The following is a 24,301-nucleotide window of genomic DNA, read 5'->3' on the forward strand; positions in this document are numbered from 1 at the left end:
TTTGTCCTGCTGCAGTAATGATGAGGTAACATACACCTGTGCATTTGCATGTATGTTGCCAAAAAGGCAACAGATAGCCTGATCTTGAAGAGAATTAGAATAACTAGAAATGTACAGATATGTGTTTGGAACCAGAGTTTAGTTGTTGTTACACAGGAAAACTATCTCTGGAGAAGTCTTGTCTTATCGTGTGTGGTTTTAGATTTAGATCATCTTGAAAAATCTTGGCTACTATCTGTAATGTGCTCACAACTAAACTCAAGAAGTACTCAGTGCAAAGACCTAACTTATCAGCAAGAAACAAATGAGAGCTTCTATAGCCATTAATCCAGTATTGGAGGATAAAAAAAAATAGAAAAATAAAAAGTAGAACTTAGTGTATAATTATTTTAATAAATAATGTTTCTCATCTGCAGCATGCTGCATAAGCATTACTTACGAAGGTTTATGTTGGTACAGCCTTCAGAAACTGTAAGATGGGGCTCAGATGGAGAGAACATGGAATTTTCTGTGTATTATCTACTATATATATGTTTTTTCCCTAAGGAAACAAAAATTGGGATAAGAAAACCTGCATTCCATACCTGAGCTAAAAAACCAAACAAACCCAAAAACCAGCTGTGCCAAATCTGCTGGAGATGTTGTTCAAAGGCTATTTTATCCTTCAAAAATTGCCATGGGATGCTGGCAGCATCCAGGAGAATGTGGGTTTTGTGCCATGTGCTTTTAAAAACAGCAGATCAACCAAACCAGAACTGAATGCACTTGGGCCAGAATCTTCTCTTTCTGGGGTTAACTCTCCTCTCCGAGCCTTCTGTTTGTCAGACCTGTGTCCTAATATGTGCGCCAAACTCCAAAACCAAGATGGAAGAGGGCTACAAAGAGTCCCTTTGTGTCTTAAATTATTGTTCACAAAGGCTGAGACTTTCGTGATTTGGCAGAAATTAATAGGAATCGAGCATCCAAATCCCTTAGATGGCTATGGAAATCTCAGCCTAAACTGTAAATCCTAAGAGGTCCCTGCAGGATCCAGGCCAGTGAAACCCCAGAAGTTCACAGGTGCTTTTCAGCTGCCTCATCTTGTAAAGTGCTAAGGCAAAATCTTGGTCCCACTGAGCTCAGTGACAAAACTCCCCTTGACTTCCCTGGGGCAAGGATTGCACTCCCGAGTGCCCTGTGTTGAAAATAATATCAGCGGGAATGTAAATACGCTCAGCACCTTGCAGATCAGGCCCCATGGCGAACTGCGTCATTCCATCTTTGCAGGATCATGTAATAGGGTACACACACAGTGCTATTCTTTCCCTTCCCACTGCTTTTCAAACAGCAAACAACATTGCTGGGGTAATGCCCTTTTAACGGGAGATGGTTCAGAGTGGGCAGATTGGAAAGCACCACTAGTCATAGACCTGCTGAGGAGTGCACAGGTGAAACCCTGATTTACTTACAAAATGAAGCTGAATTTTGTCTAGCAATTTAGTTATGTGCCACAATGAATTCATTTTCAAGAAAAATTGTCATTTTTCCCAGTACTCCGGGGGACTGGAAAAGAGTAGTTCTTAGCTCATGCTAAATATACATGTTATTTGTATCACCATAGCATCTAGCTGCCCTAGCCATCTCTTCATCTCTCTGTGGGTAAATTAAAGAATGTCTTTTTATAATATGTCAGTGGCATTTTTACTGCGTGTGTGTATAATGTGCACACACTAAAAATGACATCAGTTTGTTTTAAGGTGTTTTTAATAGAACCTCTTTAATTTATCTTCAGTACTATTTGGGCATGTAACAAAAGGATATTCTTGGTGGGAAATGTTAGAGTTAATGTTAATAGGTTAAAATAATACGTATTAGAGTATAAGAGTACACATACTGTATTTCTGCAAGCGTTGCTATACATATTAGTGTCAAGGATTGGTAGTTATCTCATATGCATATGCAGTCTGCAGATGGCAATATAAAGAAGTCAGACAGCATTTTATGAGCAGTCCAGCAGGAATACTTTCACGGCTTTAAAACGTGGTTCATTTTCCTTTGTCATTACATGGAGCAATAAAATCATTTAAGCGTTAATAAAGTATGACATACTGTAGGATAATTTTTAAACACTTTTTAATGTCTCTGTGGTTATATTCTATGTGCCTTTTAATCTTCAGGCAGACCGCATTGTATATGAGCAAGTAAAAGAAAAAAAAGTTAAATCATGGTTCTTATTGATTTTACTTTTCAGCAGCCTTAATATACTGCGCAATCAAACCTTGATGACTGCAGCCCTGGTTTATTGATTTATTTGGGTATCTGAATAAATTAAATATTAAATAATCTTTAGTATCGTTGTGGGTCATTGAGCTGTTAAATCTGAACCCATCACCCAAATAAAAACGTAGTTCAGCAACTAAATTTAGGCTAATGTACACATTGAGAGGCATTGATTGTGATCAGAAAATTTGCCCTCTATATTCAGATGACTTCATTTTCAAAATTAGCTGCATACAAAAACATATGGCGTTACCATGCTGTTGCACCAAATGAATTAATTGTACTTACAGTGGCCACTACAAGTCAAAGGCCTGATCGTTTTCCCCACACAACATTCCAGTAAAACAATGATTATTTTGAACAGTTTGGTTAATCAGCCCCTTTCTGCTCCTCACTGGCACAACCAAGCAGTGTGGTCACATCAAGTGCCCCCTCCTTGGCCAAACAATAGGGAGGAGATTAGCAATAATTTGTTTGTTGTTAAATAGGAAAGAGACGTAAAGGGTAGGAACATCATGTGAGCTGGGAGAGTAGAGTCAGAGGCCTCTTCCTATGTTTGGTGCTGGAAAAGGGAAAATTCTCTCACTTCCTCTAAAAATATGTAAGATCAGCTGTGTTTGACAACATTAGCACTGAGTATCTCTTGGAAGCCTTCTGACAGTGCAGGATATTAGCACAAAGAAAGGTTACCTCCAGCAGTTCCATTATCACATATGAAGCTTGCTTCTGCTGTGGACATAACGAATGGCAATTTTTAATTAAGTTACCGATGTCTATATTGGGAGCAAGCATCATTTTTCTTGGTGTTGTGCTCCTTTTCAGCTCTGCTCACTACTCCTCTCTCTCTCTCTCTCTTTTCCCCCCACCTGCCCCCAAGCAGTGAAAGAAGTTACTGCTAAAGCCCAATGTTTTCCCAGAAAAATAATATCCTTCTAGTTTTACAAATGCTAGAAACATGTTATTTCCATCACTCTGGTATTTCCTGTTCCTCCAAAGAATAGAAGTTATTGAAGCAATTCATTCTCTACTTGTGTGGTATAAACAAATATTATTGGATGCAATGTTAGGCTTCACCCAACCCTTACGCCAGTTGTCTTCAAGCTATTACTTTAGTTTGCCAGGGTAATCAGAAGGTCAAAGCAAGTAACATGACGAATGAGCTGTATTAATCTACCTGTCTGGTTCCTGCAGGGCTCTGCATTTTCTCTGATTGCCTTGTTGGGTTTTACAGATTTATGCAGTTCATTATAAAATAATGAGAGCAGATCTTAACTAGCACAGCCCTAGCTTCAGCTGCCAGTTTACACCTGGTTTCAACAGGTTTTGAAACCAAAACTGCCACAGTAAAGGACAGGTGAGGGAGGGTTGAGTTTCTTCTAATGGGTTACGAGTCCTTCGCCTGTACATTCGCAGGAAAAGAGGGTTTTGGTGGATAATGGTGTTCGCACCCCTTTACTTGAAGTGCTGTTGCTTTTCACTCTGTGATAAAGCTGTCTCAGAGCTCTTCAGTTGTCTGGACTAGGGTTCAGCAACATATTTAAAAACCTGCATGGCAAAATGCTAGAATTTTTTGTGTGTGCCAGCTTCATTCAGACCTACTTCTCTCACACTCTGCTTTGCTTTGTGAAATACAACTGGTGGGAGAGATATGTGCAGTCATTAAATCCCTCCCCTGCACACACAGAATCCACAAAAGGGATTTAGGGATTACGACGCTCATTGTCACAATGCCTAGCTTTTAGGTGCCTAGAAACCTCACAGGAACAATGCTGTGATCCACAAAGCCTGAGTTCGGCATGGAGGCTCCCCATACAATGAATGGAGAGAGAGAGGGGCCTTAGAATGGGATCCACACAGCAGCACTCTAGGCAGGAGGTGCCTAAACTATCCAATGAAAGATGTCAACCAGAGGGGTGTGTCCTGAACAGTGAGCGCCCCTCTTGGAGTTTGGCACCTCAGTCCAGGCTGGAGGGAGGAACTTATTTCTGCTTGTGAGTCCCACACCAGGGGAAGTCAGGCATTCAGCTGCCTAAGTCATGTGCAGGGCCCAATCCAGTAGGTGTGCTCAAAGTCTTGCTAATTCTACACAAAGCAGGGGAAGGAGGGCCCCTCTGAAAACCTTTAGCCTGGTGGTTCAGATACTCACCTGGGATGTGGGAGACTCATCCTGGCTCAAGTCCCCCTTCTGCCTGATGAATAGAAGATGGATTTGAACAGGAATCAGCCAGCTTGCAGGTGAATGATCTAACCACTAGGCTATTGGATAGTCAGAGGCGGGGCTTCCTCAATCTCTCCTGTAGAAGCTGTTCCACTTCAATTATATAATTAAATAGGCCAGAGATAGTGTTCGAATGACTCTATATCCCAGTGGTCTGAGCACTCACCTGAGGGGTAGCAGATCCCTGTTCAACTCATTTCTCCTCATCAGGCGAGGGGGCGGGGCAGGCTTGAATTGGGGCTCTCCCACATCCCCACATGAGTACCCTAACCATTGGGCTACAGGTTATAAGGGAAGTTGTCCTCCTCTGAGCTATTTTGTGTGAACTCACCAAGGGGCCCAGTCTGATAGGCAGCCGCTAAGCATACCTACTGGAGGGGGCCCCACATGCCATTTAGGTGGCCAAACACCTATCTTCCCCAATGTGTGCATCACTCTGGGTCAGAGGCAGGAGATGGGTGCCTGGACACCTCGAGGAAGGCAGCAAAGTGCATGCTCAGAGGCAGAAATATAGGCAGTAGGGAACTTGTATTGCAAAAACGTAGGTGCTGAGGGACTTTAGGCACCCACAGGGTTAGATGGCAGCTGAATAGGTGTTTTGTGGCTTGCAGTGGTGCCTAAAAATGGGATTTAGGTGCCTAGTACTTTTGTGGATCCCACTCATAGTCCTGAATTTAGCAGAGGCATACATCAGTAGCCTTCAAGTGGTCATTTGCTGCTTGAAAGCATGCCCCTCCCTGCCAGCTGGTGGATATTCCTGTGAGGCTTTCCCTTTGTGTTATCACTGAGGAGATTTTTGCATCAAGAAAATGTAGTAAATTTGTGTAGTGAATATATTTGAGAAAATCACAATCTTTTTGCAGATATTCATGAACAGAATAAGAGGCAAATATTTATTCACTATGAATTATGAGCTCAGCTCTAGATTTTCTCCTTCATATCACTATTGTCTTTTCTTCAATTTATTTAGTTAGTTAGTTAGTTTATGAGAAGAGTTAGCGTTTTGGGGTCCTATAGTATGAAAAATTGAGTGGTATATTTAAAGATCCTATTTTATTTTCTCTGTTTTCTCTATGGCAAAAGACTCTTAAAATCTTTAAAAGTAAGGCACTGTATTTTAAAATAAATTACCAAATACTTTGTTAATTCTAAAATTAATTGGATTAGATTTTATACGTGGGGAAATAGTGGCCGTACTGTTCTCAGAAGAGTATGTTATTCATCTGACCTCTGTGTGGAAGAAGGCAGTAGGGAGGAAAAAAGGTATTAAGTGATTGAGATGCTGGTCTGTCAAAGGAGGCCATTGGGTCAGAGAAAAATAGATTATCCGTGCACGCCTAGAGGTAGAACAGGCAAGGGAAATGTAACCCTTTGCAACAGATTTCTGAGCAAATACAGATTGGAAAGCAGACAGCATTGCAGTGCACTTGACTGGTCACCTAACATGGTCCTTTGGCAGTGGGGGATGATATTATGACGGCACAGTTATTCTGGCTTAGATACTTTCATTAATATTTTTTCTCCTTGCAGGACCCTAGGCCTTTGTACACTAGAAGGTGTCAGTTTTATTCAAGTGGAATAGGATTCTTATACGATGCCTACCAGACAGAGGTAAACAAAATGATATCATAGCTCATTCATTTCCTTTGTGATGTTCTGAGGGGTTCATTAGAAGCCCACATGTTCTTTTTTTTCCCCGCAATAGCACCCTCAATAATTTATTTCTCAGAAGGTCTTTGTGAGTTGACTATAATATTTATATCACGTATAGCCATTCTCATTCCATCTTTATTACATAATCCTCTGAGAAGGTTTTGCTGCCTGGACTATTGTAGTAAATATCTAAATTAATAAATTTGCATTAACCAGAAAACTTCAAATCTCTACTGTAATCATCTAATATAAGCCAAGAATGTCCATATTCTGTATTCAGCTTCCCTTTATTATCTCAACCATATTAAAATGGCAGGAAGAATAACCGTGCCCAAATAGGTTTCAGAGTAACAGCCGTGTTAGTCTGTATTCGTAAAAAGAAAAGGAGTACTTGTGGCACCTTAGAGACTAACCAGTTTATTTGAGCATGAGCTTTCGTGAGCTACAGCTCACTTCATCGGATGCATAGCATATCGTGGAAACTGCAGAAGACATTATATACACACAGACAGATTGCCTCCTGAAAAATCTAGACTTAGTTTTTTTCCCACCTATGTTCCTTAGTATTGCTATTCATTCTGTGTTTTTTCCCTCAAATGTGGGATTCCAAACTGGTGGTAGCAAGAAGGAAAAAAAGCAGAGCAGAACTGAAAATAGACACAGTACTAGGGTTTACAGGAAGCCAGATATCCGTAATCACAGTTCTTTCCACAGCTCTGAATAAGCTTATGGGAAATGTTACTGTTAATAATATTAGACAAGTCAAGTCAAGTCTTTTACAAGTGTAAATGAGTAATGCAGTTGGAATCAGAGCATTCCGTAGTTTATTTAAGAAAATATATTAAAGGAATATTTTACTGATCTTCTTGCTGACCTATGTAAATAAGACATAGGACCTGTGTCAGCATCTTTTCCCATAATTTTAATTCCCTCTTCTCCCCACAAAATAAAAAATACCAGTGATATGTCTACCAAGTAAACAGAACTATTTCTCTGCTAAAGTGAAGTTGATTAAGCTTCCCTGTGGATTTTCTCAAGCAGACTACTCGATTCTAAAAGACATCAGAGATATTAGCCAATGTCTCGAGCTCCTAGGAATGTATAAATTTGAGCAGCTTTGAGATCTTTGCCCTCTTCTGGCAAAAAAAAGTAATATGGGTTTATAGCATGTTTAGTTTGATGCCCTTGTAATAAATTCTTGTCTGGTTGTCCACTGATGTGTTTTTTCCAACTGAATTGATCTGGATTTCTGTACACTAATCCAGAGATATTGATCCACAGCTGTCAAGTTTAGCTTTTGGTTTTTTTATTTTAGCCAACTGGTTACCAGCTGGCATGACCCACGTTCCATGCAAATTTCTCACCAAGAAGGCAGATTATTTGCTTGATGCAATTCTCCTGATCACAAGTTTCCTTAGAAAAGCCATTGATAGGGTGCAAGTGATACATAACGGGTGGAGTTTTCTCGTTTCATTTCCTTCCTTTGGCAGAAACAGATGGAATTTGATTTTCTTGCAATTACTCTGACGTGAGAACATCTCTTAAATTGGTGTTGAGGGCATGGAGAGGCACCACCAGGCAAAACATGAAAAAGATAATAATCTGGTCTCTGAAATGAAGGAATGGGACTTGACATGCAGAATAACCACAAGTGGCACATGATTTAGTGCCTGATTCTGTCCCTTTTGCTCACATTGAGTATTTATTTGTTTGGATTTATTCACTACTCTCATAAAAAGGAATGCCTGTTCTTGGCACTCCAAGCACATTTTAGAAATGCAGTTTTAAAATAGACAACTCCTGTAACCCTCTCATCCAATAATTAGCATATATCATAACACAGAAGCTCATATCTTCCTCTAATATACGCCCAAACTCTTTCAGACAGGGCAAATGTAAGGGCCTTGCAGCATGCCTTGAATGTTGACAAACTAGGACAATTTCAAACCAAGAGTGAGTCCCAAAGCCACGGGGTGATTGCAGAGAGTGGCCTCCCAGGTACCACACCTCTCTTGTACAAATGGGGCATCAACTCTGGAGTCCCTCCTGATCTCGACTCTGGCAGCATGGCATAAGGAGAGAGGTAGTCTTTGAGATACATAGTTCCCAGGCCAACACAAACATATATGATAGGATAAAACCAACCAGCAGCTTAAATTTTACCTAGTTGCCAATAGGTAGTCAGCACACATACAAAAGCACTCGTGTCATGTGCTGCCAGGTAGATGCCCTCTATAACAAGCAAGTGGCTAAGTTCTGCACCAACTTTAGTTTACAGATATGTAACCCTTCTGCCCGTCAGAGTTGGCAGCAACAAGGGCCGGGTTCAATATCTAGGGGATCCATTCCAATAACACAATGCAAACCGGCTCGAGCCCCTACCCAGTGACCTGGGACAAATATATACCACCCCCGCTGGGCGCCTCCAAGAAGCAATACTTCCCCTCTTGCAAGCACCTAGTCTGAGTGTAGCAAAAAGCCTTTTAATAACAGAGAGAAACAATGTGGCATTATGTTGGGGAAACACCACCAACAGGATTCATAACACAACCCATGAGCAAAAAACCCATCCCAAGCAAATTGGGACATGCCCTTTCCCTTTGGTTCTTGAGTCCAGCAACCCCAAATCACCTAAAGTCCCAAAAGTCCAATGACCCAAAAGTCTCTGTCCCTGGTCAGGGCAGCCCCAGAGTTCAAAAGTTTATCTACAGAGCTTTACCTCCCAACCTGGGTGGAGATGGGGGCGGAGGTAAGAGGCACCTTACATGATCTGAAGCTGACCGCCCCACAGCTCCATAGGCCTTCACTCCGCTCTGCCAGCTGCCCACAAACTGCTTTGCTTAGCTCCGCTCTGCGGCCCACACGCAGCTCCCGCCGTCCCACGAACTGCTCCACCAACCGATCCACAAACTGCTCCGCGTCCCACCAGCAGCTCCCGCCGTCCTATGAACTGCTCCACCAGCCTGTCCACAAGGCACTCCAGCCATCCCGCAAACTGCTCCACAATATATCTTCAGGCTCCCCCACTACTTAACACAACGCTCAGTGATTTCAGCTCTTAGTCAGTTCAGCTTGTAGTAGGGGAGCCTCAGTGCTGGTGCACTGTTAGCCCAAAGTGAGCTCAGCAGCCTGTAACTAGACGTCTAATGAATTAGCTCTGATATTCCACAGTGGAGAGAGGAGGAAGTGCAATTAGCATGTAAGGCCCTCACCAAGGGGCCCATACCACCAAGTATTAATACTTGTCCCCATACTCTCTCCATTCACAAAGTTTTGGAACCCATGACCCTTGCCTAGCGAGTGCTACTTAGTTGATGGTGAGTCCCTCCATCATAACAAAAGGCCAACTACAGTTCCAAGCACAGTTTCCATAATCAGGGTAATAACAATTTATTCTTCCTGCCCCAATAACAGAGACACTGGGGATCCCACAGCAGCCAAAGTGACCATTTGGGCAGCTATGGCCTCATTCTAGGCGGGGTGGGTGTGCCTATGCAAATGAGATTAGCCCCTGAAGTTCTTTTCCACAACTTGCCACACCTCACCACCAGATGTCAGGGTGGAGCTCATCCTGACACTGCTTACAGATAGATGTAAGATGCTGTCACATGTCATGCAGTATAGTGGCACTTGATTAGACTGCAGTAGTTACTGAAACTAGTGGGTCTCCTCGTAAAGTAAGTTACTATTCAGTATGAGGAAGGGTAGCAGAATCAGGCCCTTGGTGATTTATGCCTTCAGTTCAGGAAAGCACTTATGCACGTATTGAAGTCCCATTGACTTGAAGTAAAAAAGACAGAGGTAAACAAAACACACCATAACTCAGTGGGCTTGTGATGGAGTAAGATATATCTGTATCAAATTGTGAATTCCTTTATGCATTGCAGCTTCCATCTTGGATTGTAACCTTCATTGTGACCTTCATTTCATAGTGTAACCTCCACCTTGGATTAGAGCATCCATTTTGTATTACAGCCTGAACACATGTATATCTTGCCCAGGGCAGGGTTATTGTGATATATACGAGACACACACCTTACCCAGCAAAGAGGCTTGACACCTGGTTGAATGAGTGTGATCGTTAAGTTAGCACAGAGCAATCAACCTTTGATTGTCTGTCAACTACTAGACCATCTTCATGGGACAGTGGACTCCCTGCACATAAGCCAGGCTGGGGGAAGGGTCTAGAATTTCCCAGCTGGAGCACATGGGCAAAATAGGGACAGAGACTGTATTCAAGGGTGGGCTTCTTTGATCAGGAGGGCCGACCATCACCATGTGCCAGAAAACAAGCTTGGAAAGAGAGAAAAGGCAGGGGAGACTCTGCCTTGCCTGAAACGCTGACCAGATCTCAGGCTTTCGTTATTTTGCAAAGATTTCTAATTCTCTAGTGGTTTCTTATGAGTAAAGTCCTGTGGTTAAGAAATTCCTTTGCTAAGCCTGTATTCCATACTTGCCTGCCACATTTTTCCTGAAGGGGTTAATTGAAACCCTCAAAGTGCCCACAGGAAGGTGGAACTCTGAGGGGGAATGTATAAGCAAATGTGGGAGCAGGGGGCTCAAGAGGTCTGAGGCGTTGGCTTCAGGGTCTAAGGCAGACAGTCTGTGGGACCCCACATCCCAATGAAGGGGAGCAGCCATGAAGTCTGCCCCTGGGAGTGGGTCCCAGAGACCCAGAGGTGGGAACAGTGACCAAGCTCTTCCCAGACTCAGGTGGCTTAGCAGCATGTGAGATCCAGTGGTTGGGTCCACACAAACCAGTCCTTGCAAAGCGGGACTAGGCCAGGTTGTGACAGGACTCATTGAGCAAACTCATTGACTTCAATGGGATGTAGGTTCATACTTAAAGTGAAGCATGTGCTTAAGTACTTTGCTGAGTCTGGGACCTATATCATGTTATGATGTTCTCTCAGTTAGCTTGTATCCATTGTATGGTGTCTTGGCCTACGCCAAAGGCACGCTGCTTTTCTTTTTCTTTTCTTCACCAGCCTCATCAGTTGTGGGCCCTGCACAAAATCCACTGGTTTCAGTAGGAGTAAGGTATTACTTAATGTGAGCTAGGGTGGTAGAATCAGATCCTAAACCATGTGCTAAACCATTTGTGTTTGCTCTGCATATCAAGTCCTACATCTGCATTTCAGTGACCACACTGTAACCTTTTTCAAGTTTTGGCTGTTGTGCCTTGACCTCCTCTTAGCACCAATTTAAGAGATATTCTTGCATTTACTGTGAGGGAAAAACATCAAATTCCATCTGTTTCGGTCACCGACTTCCTTTGTTCTCTCCTTAGTCTTTGTGAAGCCCCCTCCATTTTCTTCCTCCCCCATCTTCTCTGATTTTTTTAATTTGAGCTGTTCATGTCTTCCAGAGTCACCATATTCTCTCATGGAATAATACATTATTGGATGGGCATGTGTGACAGAGGTCATTTCACAAGTGCTTTTCAAAGGCAGCAATTTATTCCTAAGCATGTTGCTACCATCTCTTTCATGAGGAGAAAGGCTCCATTCACTAGTAAATGCTTTTTTCATAGTACAAACAGAACCTTTCTGAATGGTCACAGCATACTTTTAAGAAAGAAGGTAGCAATATTGTATTTTCCATACCATTAGCCAGTTTAACACTGACAGCAGTTCCAATATTTTGAAATTCTATTAATAAAGCTAAAGACCTCAAAAAGAAACTTGCCTATAAAATATTACAATGAGCCTGCTATGTCAAATAGAAATGATGTTGCATATTACATTGTAAGGGTCATTAAAATGATCTCTTGTCTGAATAGAGGGTAACTTGCATATGTCTGCATTTATATGTCTGTTCTCTAGAGTCCATAGTCTCACAAATGTATTCCAGAGCTTGCTGGAAATGGTACTCATTTGCTTAATTGCTTGGACTTTTTTCCTATTATATTTTGTTTTTTGTTCTAATTTTTTTTTATTCTGGTGTAATAAAAGCTGAAGGGGGAAGGAGTGAGACCTCAGGAGACGTAGAGGGTTCTAATAGGCAGACAGAAAGACTTAATATAATTTACTAAAGAATATTATTATTCATATCTCTGGCAGCAGAAGGGGGTCTTAGTGTAAATGAGAATCAGGCCCATGATATCACGTTTAGATTACAAAAAATAAAAATGGTGTACAGATTTGATCAAACAAGTTCATGACAGCAAAGCCTTATAACTTCTGGGGGAAAATATTTTCAGTATTTTTATGGTGCTTTAAACAAAAATGCAAGAACTTTTTCTGGAATTATATGTGTTTGAATGCTGAAGACACTCTGGCATCAGGTGGTTTGTACAGTTACTCTCCAGTTTCCAATCCAAAAGGAATGTTTAGATACCTATCAGTTATTGTATAATGCTGTAGTCCTACTGTGGCCTCTTTGCCTGCTTCCTCTCCTTCGGGTGAAAGACAATTTTTGTACCAGTACAAGCACCTGAGAGTAAACCAAATGTGTTACTTCTATGTGGTCAGTGGGATGAATTGTAAAATGGTGGCCAGGTCCTGTAGCTACAGTACTTAGACTAAAGAATGGTCCCTTCTCTTATTCCCAGGTAACGTGTTACACCTTAAACAGCAAGTGCCAGCTGAGAGTAAAGAGCAATACATGCTATTGCTGTGACCTGTACAATTGTGAAAAGTAAGTACATGCAAGCAATACACATCTGCTCTATCAGAATGTTTATGTTTGTTGTTACAGTATATGTATTCTAGAGTACAGACCCTTTGCATTTAGGCCAGTATCCCGGGAATCAGCACACAGCTGGCTAGCAGGTGATAAGCCTGTGTGAAGGCACAGGAATACTCCCCGCCCCAAACTGCAGAGCCAGTGCATGGCCAAAAGCCGCAATAGCACCCACACTGCCTGCAGCACCGTTCTGAGAGGAAATGGGCCAGTGGATTCACATAATACAAATATGGCATTCAGCCGCACAGTAGTTCCCTATGGTGAGGTCTGTACTGCACCAGAGTGTGCATTTCCCAAATCCTGTTCTCCCCTCCCCACAGACTTGTAGGATAAACTGTCTTTGCGGCCCTGCTCACATGGTTTGCCCCTCACTGCTCTTATTATTTTAGTAGGTTTTCTTTAAAAATTGTCCGTAGGATTTTGTTATGTGGCCACCAAAATAAATAAAGCACAACCTTGTAAAGATTCTTTGGCGAGCTTGCATTACAATTTTCAAAATGGATTTCATGTGTTCACTGATCTCTGGGAAGCAAAATTAAAGGAAATATCATTTCCATGTCAAAACTTTACATCATAGGCAGGGCCTTGGCATTTTCACAAGCATTTATGTGCTCAAGGGATTTTACTCAATGGCCATGAAGATAGGTATGGTATAAAGGAGAATGTTGATCCTATTTCCTAAAGATTTCCACTTTAAGTCAATCTTACCAAAACAGAAGCTGAGAAGATATAACAGTGGAAGTGCCTGAATATGCTAGTCAAGTAACAGTAGGTGACTACATCAGCCCTTAGAGAGAGGCTAGCCCAGATGGGCTCAGAATGGTGGTGCAGCAGGCTGACGTGGCCTCCCCTACCTGGCAGATAACACAATTGCCAAACAAAATAAACACGAGATTTATTTCCAGACTGAAGTCCCTTAACCAGTGCCTTCCTTATTGCACATGTGTACATCAGTACCATTGCAAGCAGCATCATTGACATAAGAACACAAGAACAACCATACTGTGTCAGACCAACGGTCCATCTAGCCCAGTATCTGATCTTCTGACAGTGGCCCATGTCAGACGCTCGAGGGAACGAACAGAACATGGCAATTATTGAGTGATCCATCCCCTGTTGTCCACTCCCAGAGCATGGGGTTGCATCCCTGACCATTTTGACTAATAGCCACTGATGGACCGATCCTCCATGAACTTATCTCATTCTTTTTTTAATCCTATTATAGTTTCAGCTTCACAACATCCCAAGCAAGGAGTTCCACAGGTTGACTGTGTGCTGTGTGAAGAAATACTTCCTTTTGTTTGTTTTAAACATGCTCCTATTAATTTTTATTGGGTGACTTCTGCTTCTTGTGTTACCTGAAGGAGTAAATAACACTTCCTTATTCACTTTCTCCACCCCAGTCATTATTTTATAGACCTCCATCATATCCCCCCCTTAGTCGTCTCTTTTCCAAGCTGAACAGTCGCAGGTTTTTTAATCTCCCCTCATACGGAAGCTGTTCCATTCCCTTCATCATTTTTGTTGCCCTTCTCGATACCTTTTCCAGTTCTAACGTATCTGTTTTGAGATGGGATAACTAGAACTGCATGCAGTATTTGAGGTATCAGAGCACCATGAATTTGTATAGAATCAGAGGGTTAGGAAGGACCACAAGGGTCATCTAATGGCATTATGATATTTACTTTCTTACTGTCTATCCCTTTCCTAATGGTTCCAAACATTCTCTTAGTTTTTTGAATTGTCGCTGCACATTGAGTGGATGTTTTCAGAGAACTATCCACAATGACTCCAAGATCTCTTTCTTGAGAGGTAACAACTAATTTAGATCCCATCATTTTGCAACAGCTTATGTTTTCCAATAGGCATTATTCTGCATTTATCAACACTTAATTTAATCTGCCATTTTGTTGCCCAGTCACTGAGTTTTGTGAGATCTCTTTGTAACTCCTTACAGTCTGCTTCGGACGTAACCATCCTAAGTAATTTTGTATCATCTGCAAATTTTGTCAGCTCACCATTCACCCCTTTTTCCAGATCACTTATGAATATGTTGAACAGCATTGGTCCCAGGACAGATCCTTGGGGGACACCACTATTTATCTCTCTCCATTCTGAAAACTGACCATTTATTCTTCCCCTTTGTTTCCTTTCTTTTAACCAAATACAGATCCATGAGAAGACCTTCCCTCTTATCCCATGACTACTTACTTTCCTTAAAAGTCTTGGTGAAAGACCTTGTCAAAGGCTTTCTGAAAGTCCAAGTACACTATATCCACTGGATCTCCCTTGTCCACATGTTTGTTGACCCCCACAAAGAATTCTAATAGACTGGTGAGGCATGATTTCCCTTTACAAAATCCATGTTGACCTTCCCCAACAAGTCTTGTTCATTTGTGTCTCTGATAATTCTGTTCTTTACTATAGTTTCTCCCAATGTGCTTGGTACTAAAGTTAGGCTTAACGATCTGTAATTGCCAGGATCGCTTCTGGAGCCTTTTTAAAAAATTGGTATCACGTGAGTTATTCTCCAAGTCACCTGACACGGAAGCTGATTTCAGCGATAGGTTATATACCTAATTTCGTAGTTCTGCAATTCACATCTTAGTTCTTTCAGAATTCCTGGGTGAATCTCATCTGGTTCTGATGACACATATTACTATTAAATTTATCAATTTGTTCCTAAATCTCCTCTGTTGACACCAAATCTGGGACAGTTCCTCAGATTTGTCACCTAAAAGAATGGTTCAGGTGTGGGAATCTCCCTCACATCCTCTGCAGTGAAGATCGGTGCAGAGAATTCATTTAGCTTCTCTGCAATGGCCTTGTCTTCCTTGAGTGTTCCTTCAGCACCTCAGTTGTCCAGTGGCCCCACCGATTGTTGGGCAGGTTTCCTGCTTCTAACACACTTACATTTTTCGCTGTTGGTTTTTGGGAACCAAAACTGCCTGGGTCAGTAGAGTGCTAGGAGAATGACATTGGTTCTGTCACAACATGTCGTTCTCAGCACCTTGGGAACCCGGGGAATGGGAGGAAAGGAGTATCCGAAACTGCTCATCCATGGCAGTAAGAGAGCATGTTGTGTAAAGAGCAGGAAACTTTCAGGAAAATCTCCTGGGGTGGGGTGGGTAGGGAATGTGGGGAGGGGACTGGATGCTGGCTCTTGTGCTCTCTGTGTACCAGCAGGAAAGTGCTAGTTCACATTTTAGTGTTACACACCCTAGATTGACCTCCTGAACCCCCACCCTCCTGGCTCACATCAGCGCTCGCATTTTTTGTTTTTACCCATGCCTGCAACCCTGAATGACCCAGCCCACTTCAAACCTAGGTTGCCACATACGGGAATTCCAAGTCATACAAGTTTGGGAGAAGGAGGTTTTCAGTGAAACTGGCAGAGAAACGGACAAGTATCTTTTGCTTCTGCAAAAAACCAAAAAAACATTTTGTCAAGCCTTACTTCCCTGAAGCATTAAAGTGAAGTTTGGGACTAGAGAGAGGTAGGAGTTTCCCCAGAATGCTAGAGCAATGGATGAGTTTCTGGGGTTCAGATTTATGGAACCAATTTGACAAAGTCGAAGCCTGGATGAATGCTTTTCTTTCCTTGCCTACGAGATGCTAAATCGAACTGCCATGGTATGTCTGCTACTGATCAGGCTAGTGCCATCTGTACTTTTGTAATTTTTGTGAAAGTAATTTATTCACTCATCGTAGTGTGTGTGTTTTATTTATAGATTCATAGATATTTAGGTCAGAAGGGACCATTATGATCATCTAGTCTGACCTCCTGCACAATGCAGGCCACAGAATTTCACCCACCCACTCCTGCGAAAAACCTCACCTGTGTCTGAGCTATTGAAGTCCTCAAATCGTAGTTTAAAGACTTCAAGGAGCAGAGAATCCTCCAGCAAGTGACCCGTGCCCCATGCTACAGAGGAAGGCGAAAAACCTCCAGGGACTCTTCCAGTCTGCCCTGGAGGAAAATTCCTTCCCAACCCCAAATATGGTGATCAGCTAAACCCTGAGCATATGGGCAAGATTCATCAGCCAGATGCTACAAAAAATTCTTTCCTGGGTAACTCGGATCTTACCCCATCTAATAGCCCATCACAGGCCATTGGGCCTATTTACCATGAATATTTAATTACCAAAACCATGTTATCCCATCATACCATCTCCTCCATAAACTTATCGAGTTTAATCTTAAAGCCAGCTAGATCTTTTGCCCCCACTGCTTCCCTTGGAAGGCTATTCCAAAACTTCACTCCTCTGATGGTTAAAAACCTTCGTCTAATTTCTAGTCTAAATTTCCTAGTGGCCAGTTTATATCCATTTGTTCTTGTGTCCACATTGGTACTGAGCTTAAATAATTCCTCTCCCTCTCCGGTATTTATACCTCTGATATATTTATAGAGAGCAATCATATCTCCCCTCAACCTTCTTTTAGTTAGGCTAAACAAGCCAAGCTCCCTGACTCTCCTTTCATAAGACAAGTTTTCCATTCCTCGGATCATCCTAGTAGCCCTTCTCTGTACCTGTTCCAGTTTGAATTCATCCTTCTTAAACATGGGAGACCAGGACTGCACACAGTATTCCAGGTGAGGTCTCACCAGTGCCTTGTATAACGGTACTAAATCCTCCTTATCCCTACTGGAAATACCTCTCCTGATGCATCCCAAGACCGCATTAGCTTTTTTCACAGCCATATCACATTGGCGGCTCATAGTCATCCCATGATCAACCAATACTCCAAGGTCCTTTTCCTCCTCTGTTACTTCTAATTGATGCTTCCCTAGCTTATAACTAAAATTTAACTTCAGTCGTAGGGTTTTCAGGAAGCGGTTTGGCTTGGTTAGAGAGGCAAGAAATAAGAGGATAACAATAGAGGTGCACAAAATAATGCATGGCATAGCAAAGGTAAAGCAGACCCTCCTGTTTATCCTTTTTTATAGTATAAGAACAAAGGGAAATCCATCTGAATTGAAAAGTGATACACTGAAACTGGGAATATTTTCTTAACAAGACATAATTAATGGTGAATCTCACTGCTGCAAGGTAACATTGACTCCAAGAGTTTAGCAGGGTACAACACAGAACTGATCCTTAAATGGATAAATAGAACATCCAAAGTTATGGGATAGAGTGAAAAATATAAGGGATTGAAGGTTAACCCTTTTGCTTCTTGGCATGAACCGCTAACTGACAGAGGCTTGGAAGAAACTCCCCTGTAGGCAGTCCATGGAGCCTGTACATTATGGGGCTTCTTGCATCTTCCTCTGAAGCACCTGATACTGGTCACTGTCCAAGACAGGATATGATTTTATTATGTATTTATATGGTGATAGCGCCGAGAGACTCCAGCCAAGATCAAGGCCCCATTGGGCTCATCAATGAACAAACATAGACTGAGAGACTATCTCTGCTCTAAAGGCTTTAGCTGTTTGTCTGTGTAGATTGTACAAGGTGTGAGGGAAAACAGGCACAGAGAGGTGAAGGCTAGATTCACAAAGGTGCTTAGGCACTTGTGTTCAACATTTAGGCACCATGGATATTCTCAAAGCCATGGCTCAGCTGCCATCTCATCCCAAAGTCCCCAAAGCACCTACATTTCTGCCAGCAGGCATGTGCAAAGCCATTTTAGTCCCAATGCTCAGACAATGCCTATGGGCTAGGGCTTTGCACAAAGGCCAATCTGTGGGGGGTGCAGAGGGGTTGTGTGTCCCAGAATGCCCAATAGGCTGGTTGTTCAGAAACTCACCTGGAGGTGGAACATCTCAGGTCAAATCCCTGCTTGAGAGCAGGAGCTTGAACCCAGGACTCTCACCTCCCAGGTGAGTGCTCTGACTGCTGGGGTGCTGGATATTCTGGGGCGGGTCTCTCAGGCTCTCCTGTTGGAACTGTTCCACTTTGCAGAATCAATTAAATATTTACTGAAGCAAGGATTTAAGCCTCCCACCCCCAGGGGAGTGCCCTAGCCACCAGGCCATAGAGACAATCTTTCTCTAGCCCAATGACTAAGGATGCCATTAGGCAGCAGAGCACCTAAGTGCCTTTGTGAATGTGACCAGTACTAGGGGGACTACTGGCTTTATCTGCTGAGATGATTGATGTCTACAATGGGGTGTGGCTGACCACAGCAACAGCTGGTGTACTGCCACAACCATACACCACAGCAACAGGTCCTATGCTGCCACAACCATGCACTGCAGCAACAGGTTTGATATTTATAAAAATACTCAGGGCTGGCATGGCTCTGCACAGGACCACTTCAGGTTTCTCCCTGCCTTCTTTCTCCTTAGCATTTTCCCTACCCAGCATCCCCAACTGCACTCCATGAGCCTGACTGGAACTCAGAGCAAAAATTTCACAGGACACTCTTCTCTGCCTTTCATCAAAATGTTGATTGAAATTTCCCTTCCACCCTTAAAAAGAGTTCATGGTGAGGGGAAGGGCTTTGGACATAGCACACATATCCCTAGAGCAAACAGGGAGAAACTCTCTCCAGCTTAGGTAGCTGTTATGAAGTGGGTGAGTGGGAAAGTGTTACTACTTGGCAGTTGTGTTTGCCAATAGAATAGCAGGGTGTTTCAAAACATGGGATTTGATTTCTCCAAATAGCACACAGTACACAGAGTCTGCAGCAAACAAAATTTGGGTTCATAATTTGCCTGATTTGTAATAGCAGTTGCTATGTATGAATGTAAAAATATTATTTCTAGATTGCACAATCTGCAATTTAAAGGAACATCTTTATAATATCCATTAGGTCCTGAGTTGTGTTGCCTCTGTCAGTTTGAAACCACAGACCCTATACGCAAATGTAGCCAGTTAGTAAAATCTCCCTTCCCTGTGGTTGGATTCACTTCTTAAGCACCATGCACATTCAACAAGGATCTTTGAAGCAATGCTTACAGGTGAACTGAGGAGGAGGTTGTGCTAGGCATGTTTTAGCTGGTAGCTGCTCTCAAACACATTACTAAGAGTGCTCGCAAATTAGAAATGTAGCATCACCTATTAGTGCCATAGCTATGCTAGAAAATGGTACCAACAAATCCCCAAATGTGCTAATGCTAGTCAGCTGAATGAGGGGTAGCACTGGGGGGGCCCCTAGCATGGCCATTGGTAGTTTTATTTTTTGTTAAACCGGTTTAATTTGACATAGTGATTTTAAAAAAACAGGTCAGGCTGCAGAGAATCTAGACCAGAGCTCCCAGGGTTTTAACTGAGCCATGTTAGCTCCTGTGGGAATGTTTGTGTACAATTTCCTCGTTCAGACAAGGCTGGACTACTTGCTCTTGCTTCAGCTATTTTGCCCCTCCCCCATTAAACATTTTAGGATTCAACTGGGCTGGTGCGCTGTAAATCATTGATATAGTGGTGACACCGTTTCTATCCCATTGCAGTTCAGAACAGTCAGCCAGCTACTACGAGTTTCTTGGAGTGAACAGCTGTCAGGATGTGGTTCACTTGTATCGGCTGCTGTGGGCCTCCACAGTCCTGAACATCATTGGCTTGTTTCTTGGGATAGTCACGGCAGCCATACTTGGGGCCTTTAAAGACATGGTAAGACTTGCAATTCCTGCAGCTTTTCATCAGTGGTGATTTCTGTATGTTGCTAATTATCCTGTTACCTAATGTGTTCGAAAAACAGACAACAGAACCATACACAGCAAGTGCTCACAAAATGTTTCCTGCATGAACTTTGAGTCCTTGGCCTGTGCTCTGGCCAGGTGTTAGAGCTAAGTAGGGTCAGGGCTGGGTAATACACATGTGTAGGTAAGAAACTGGCATCTGTAGCAGTCCTGTTGGTGGTTCAGTAAGTGGCCTCTTTTTATCTGAGTAAGCACTGAACCATTGGCCCAGCCTGGTGCTAGAAGGTGCCAGTTTAATAGATATGTGAAACTGAGGTCCTAACCACTTGTGAATATTAAAGATTGTGTGATAGTGTTCCAAAGAGCAGGGATTAGCTCTGGGGTATCAGCCAGGTTCTGATGTGAACTGTCACATTCTGCTAACCTAAATTGCCTTTTTGGTTTCCATAAGAGATGCTGTTCTTCTTCCCTGCCTGCCCTAACCGGCTGTGCAGTGGTGGTGTGTGGGGATACTAAGTAGCTGCCGTGTTGCAGAGGTGGCTGTGATTAAGTGGTGGATAAAATGATTCCAGAATACATGGCTGTATGTTGCTGGCTGTTCTGCAATGGGTAGCAGATCAAACCTAGGTAACTGTGATTACACGGGGTTAGGGAAGCAGCACAGATGGAAAAGGCATGCTTCCTCCCTTCCCCTCAGGAGCAGCCAGCATCACAGCAGTGTTTCCTTTACAATATTGAGAAATCTTTGGGGTATCACTTGCCAAAAGCAAGAGGAGGGTGGAGGGACCAGGGAGCATTGTCTCCAGCAAAGCTGCCTTCATTTAGCTGCAGAAGTCCATGCATAAGTTAATGTTGCTTGTCGCTACATTAATTCCTGGTGTGCGTCTTCTGTGGCTCAGCAGGGACCAGGACTGATTCAGACAAAGCTGGTCAACCTGTAGCTACAGAGGCCCCTGCCTAAAGGGCAGGTTGAAACAGTGATGTGATGTTTGCCTTTGCTGCGTGATAGGGAGTGTAAGCTATTTTGTGCTGACTGAGAGCTCAGCAGTGATGATAACTTAAGGCCCCTGAGGAATTGTGATTTCTCCCCCTTTATAGCTACTCTGGTAGGCGCATGTCACAGGCTACCCTCCCCTGCCGATGAAGCTGGCAGGTCAGATAAGTTTGAGTAGGAAGGGGGTAGGGTTGGATAATGTTACACACTGAATCTTGGGCCTTGCAGCTCCCATGCCCAGGCTAATGTGTTTGCACGGGGCTCAAGATTTGCTTGAACTGCTTCTGTCGGAGGAATGGGTAGCATACAGCTGTGGTGGGGAGTTAATGCAGCATGGATCACTAACCAGGCTTCAGGGATGAGGTGAGGGTAGGCATGGAACACAGAAAAGCTGCTGCTCTGCACAAATACCCTGAGATCCATCAGGTTGGGGCCAGAGGTGGCAGGTTTGTATAATTTTTGGTGGTGCCCAGAATGGGTTCAAATCTGCCGCCCGCCCCCCCCCACCTGCCTAAGGCTCTGGGAGGGGGTTTGGAATGTTGGCAGGCTCTGGGCTGGGACAGGAGGTTGGGGCACAGGATGGGGAGTGCAGGGGGGTTGGAGTGCTGGGTCGGGACTGGGGGGTTGGGTGCTGGGTGCGGGCTCTGGGATGGGACAGAGGATTGGGATGTGGGAGGCGGTGCGGGGCACGGAGCTGGACCGGGGATGAGGAGTTTGGGGTGCAGCATGCCGGTTGCCCCAGGACTTGGGGCCAGAGAGGCCAGCCCTCTCCCTGTCAGCAACAGCAAGCTCCAGGGGACACGCACCCAAGCCCCGCCAGGCTGCTGCTCAGGAGGTCCAGCCAGGATAAGCCCTGCCCCCTGGAGTCGACTCGGCGTCATCAGCTGGGTGGGCGGGGGGAGGGCAGGCTGCCATGCACCTCCTCCCCTCCTCTCTCCGCAGGCACAGCAGCCACCTCAGCCTGCCCACGGCACCACTCCCTTGTAGATGGCTGTGGCGGCGGTCGGCGAGGGAGCGGAGCTGCAGGGGGCAGCCACCCACTGCCCAGGGCAGGCAGGAATGCTCGGGGGAGGCATGCGGGGGCAGCAGGTGACACCAGGGGACACTCCGGGGGAGGTATGCGGGAGTGGCAGGCAGGGCCGGGGGAGAGACCTGGCTCCAAACGTTGGTGGAGCCAGGCCCCCCGGGCCCTGAATTTGCTGGAGCCCGGGCACCACGGGCCCATACAACTTGCTGCCCCTGGTTGGGACTAGCATTTCCCACTGATATTTTGGCTCTTTGTGGTCAGCAGGTCATGTCTGCCATTCCTCCAATGGTGTTAATCCTTCCTTTAACTGGGGAGGACATGAAGCGGTCCTCAGAGGGTTTTTTCAGGAGGGGATGATCTGGCCCCTCGTTTGTCAAGTACTTCAGGACCTTTGGGATGAAAGGCTGTGTGTAAATGTAAGATGGCAGGCTGTATTTACAGGAGCTAGGAGCTGACAGCAAAGGTGATTCAAAGTACATATGAACATAACACTGACACTTGGAGACATTCCTGTATAACAGCGGTGCTCAAATTTTTTCAGCCATGCCTCCTCTTATCAGTGACAGAATCTGTCTGTGCCTCCCTCTCCATTACTGCACAGCCAAGGCTGCCTCGGCAGCTGAGCTTGGGCTGAAGGAGGAGCTGGGGGTGGAACTGGGGATCAGGGAGGAGCTGAGGCTAGGGAGCTGGCTGGGGGCAGAGATGGAAGGAGGGCTGGCTGGGGGCAGAGCTGGTCTGGGGGCAGAGATGGCCTGGAGATGGAGCAGGACTTGGGGCTAAATGGAGTTGGGGGAAGAGCTGCATGCTTCCCCTCCTCCCCCCCCCGAATGTTCCTCCACACCACCCTAGGGGAGCACGCTCCACAGTTTGGGGACCACTGCTTTTAAAATATATTCCTCCTATTCAGGCACAACCACCCCAGTGTGCTTCCTTCAGCAAAACACACACAGGAAAACAAGCTATCAGTAACTAACTCTGTGTCGTGATTCAGGGCTTTTAGAAACATTTTATTATAGCAGGGTCATGTGAGTTATTTAAAAAAAAAACCATTGTTAAGAGGCTGTACAATGTACACTAGTACACAACTGTCCTCCTACACTTGGTAAACAACCACACTCAGCCATTTGTGCAAGCAATGTGTAAACATGCAGCAGAGTATCGTTTACTCTGAGGCGTGAGTGGGACTTGGTGACTCAAGGGGAAGTGGTATGAAGAGTGTTCCCATAGCGCCGGTAATGAAACACAGCAATCTAGTAATGAACAGCCTGTGCCTCCTTTGCTGAAGGGAGAACAAGCTGCTTTCCAGTGTTACTTTATGTTCTCACTGTGTGTTCCATAGACGCGTATGGGGAAAGGTCACATGTAAAAATGAGCGGGTAGAACAGGAAGGAGAAGAATCGGGAGATTCCTGAGCAGAGGGGAGAATTACAGAGCCAATTTCAACCAATGCTGACACAGCCCTTCTGCTTCATTCTTTCTCCTTGTCTTCCCTTTTTTGTCTCTACTTGTCCCTCTTACTTTGGAAATGATTGAGATGTTGCTTTTCCTGGGTCCCTGGGCCACTAGCTTTGTTCAGGCCAGTCTCCTGCATTGGTTAAGATTTATCTGAAACATAGTGAACATCCACCACATTGGATCCATTTAAAATGCCCTGCTCTGGGTGTGTCAGGTTTGACTACCCATTTCAGCTGTTGTCAGCTTCTACTGCTTGGGATACATTGGCTAGGGCAAAGAGGTGAAAGGAGGAAGCCTTTTCGGTACTTCCCATTGGGTGATGATGTGGCTAGTGACAGATTGTTGTGAAGTCTTTTTTCTCTTCTGAAGCCCTCACTGGATCAATTTGTGAGCACCACTGCTACATCAAGAATTACATT

General features: G+C 44.1%; 1 protein-coding gene across 4 annotated transcripts in view; it reads left to right on the forward strand.

The window, feature by feature from the left end:
• TMEM255B (transmembrane protein 255B) overlaps window positions 1–24,301 on the forward strand; it is a 106,369-nt gene that overhangs the window by 69,823 nt on the left and 12,245 nt on the right. For all 4 annotated transcript variants that reach the window (XR_006287482.1, XM_043536082.1, XM_043536086.1 and 1 more), the window contains exons 5-7: window positions 6,008–6,088; window positions 12,684–12,769; window positions 20,218–20,377. Coding sequence is in view for 3 of the 4 variants with exons in the window: in XM_043536082.1 (XP_043392017.1) it covers window positions 6,008–6,088; window positions 12,684–12,769; window positions 20,218–20,377 (327 nt within the window). In the remaining variant the exon portion in view is untranslated. The remainder of the gene's footprint in view (window positions 1–6,007; window positions 6,089–12,683; window positions 12,770–20,217; window positions 20,378–24,301) is intronic.

Source organism: Chelonia mydas, chromosome 1, assembly GCF_015237465.2.
Source record: "Chelonia mydas isolate rCheMyd1 chromosome 1, rCheMyd1.pri.v2, whole genome shotgun sequence".
Taxonomy (NCBI): domain Eukaryota; kingdom Metazoa; phylum Chordata; order Testudines; family Cheloniidae; genus Chelonia; species Chelonia mydas.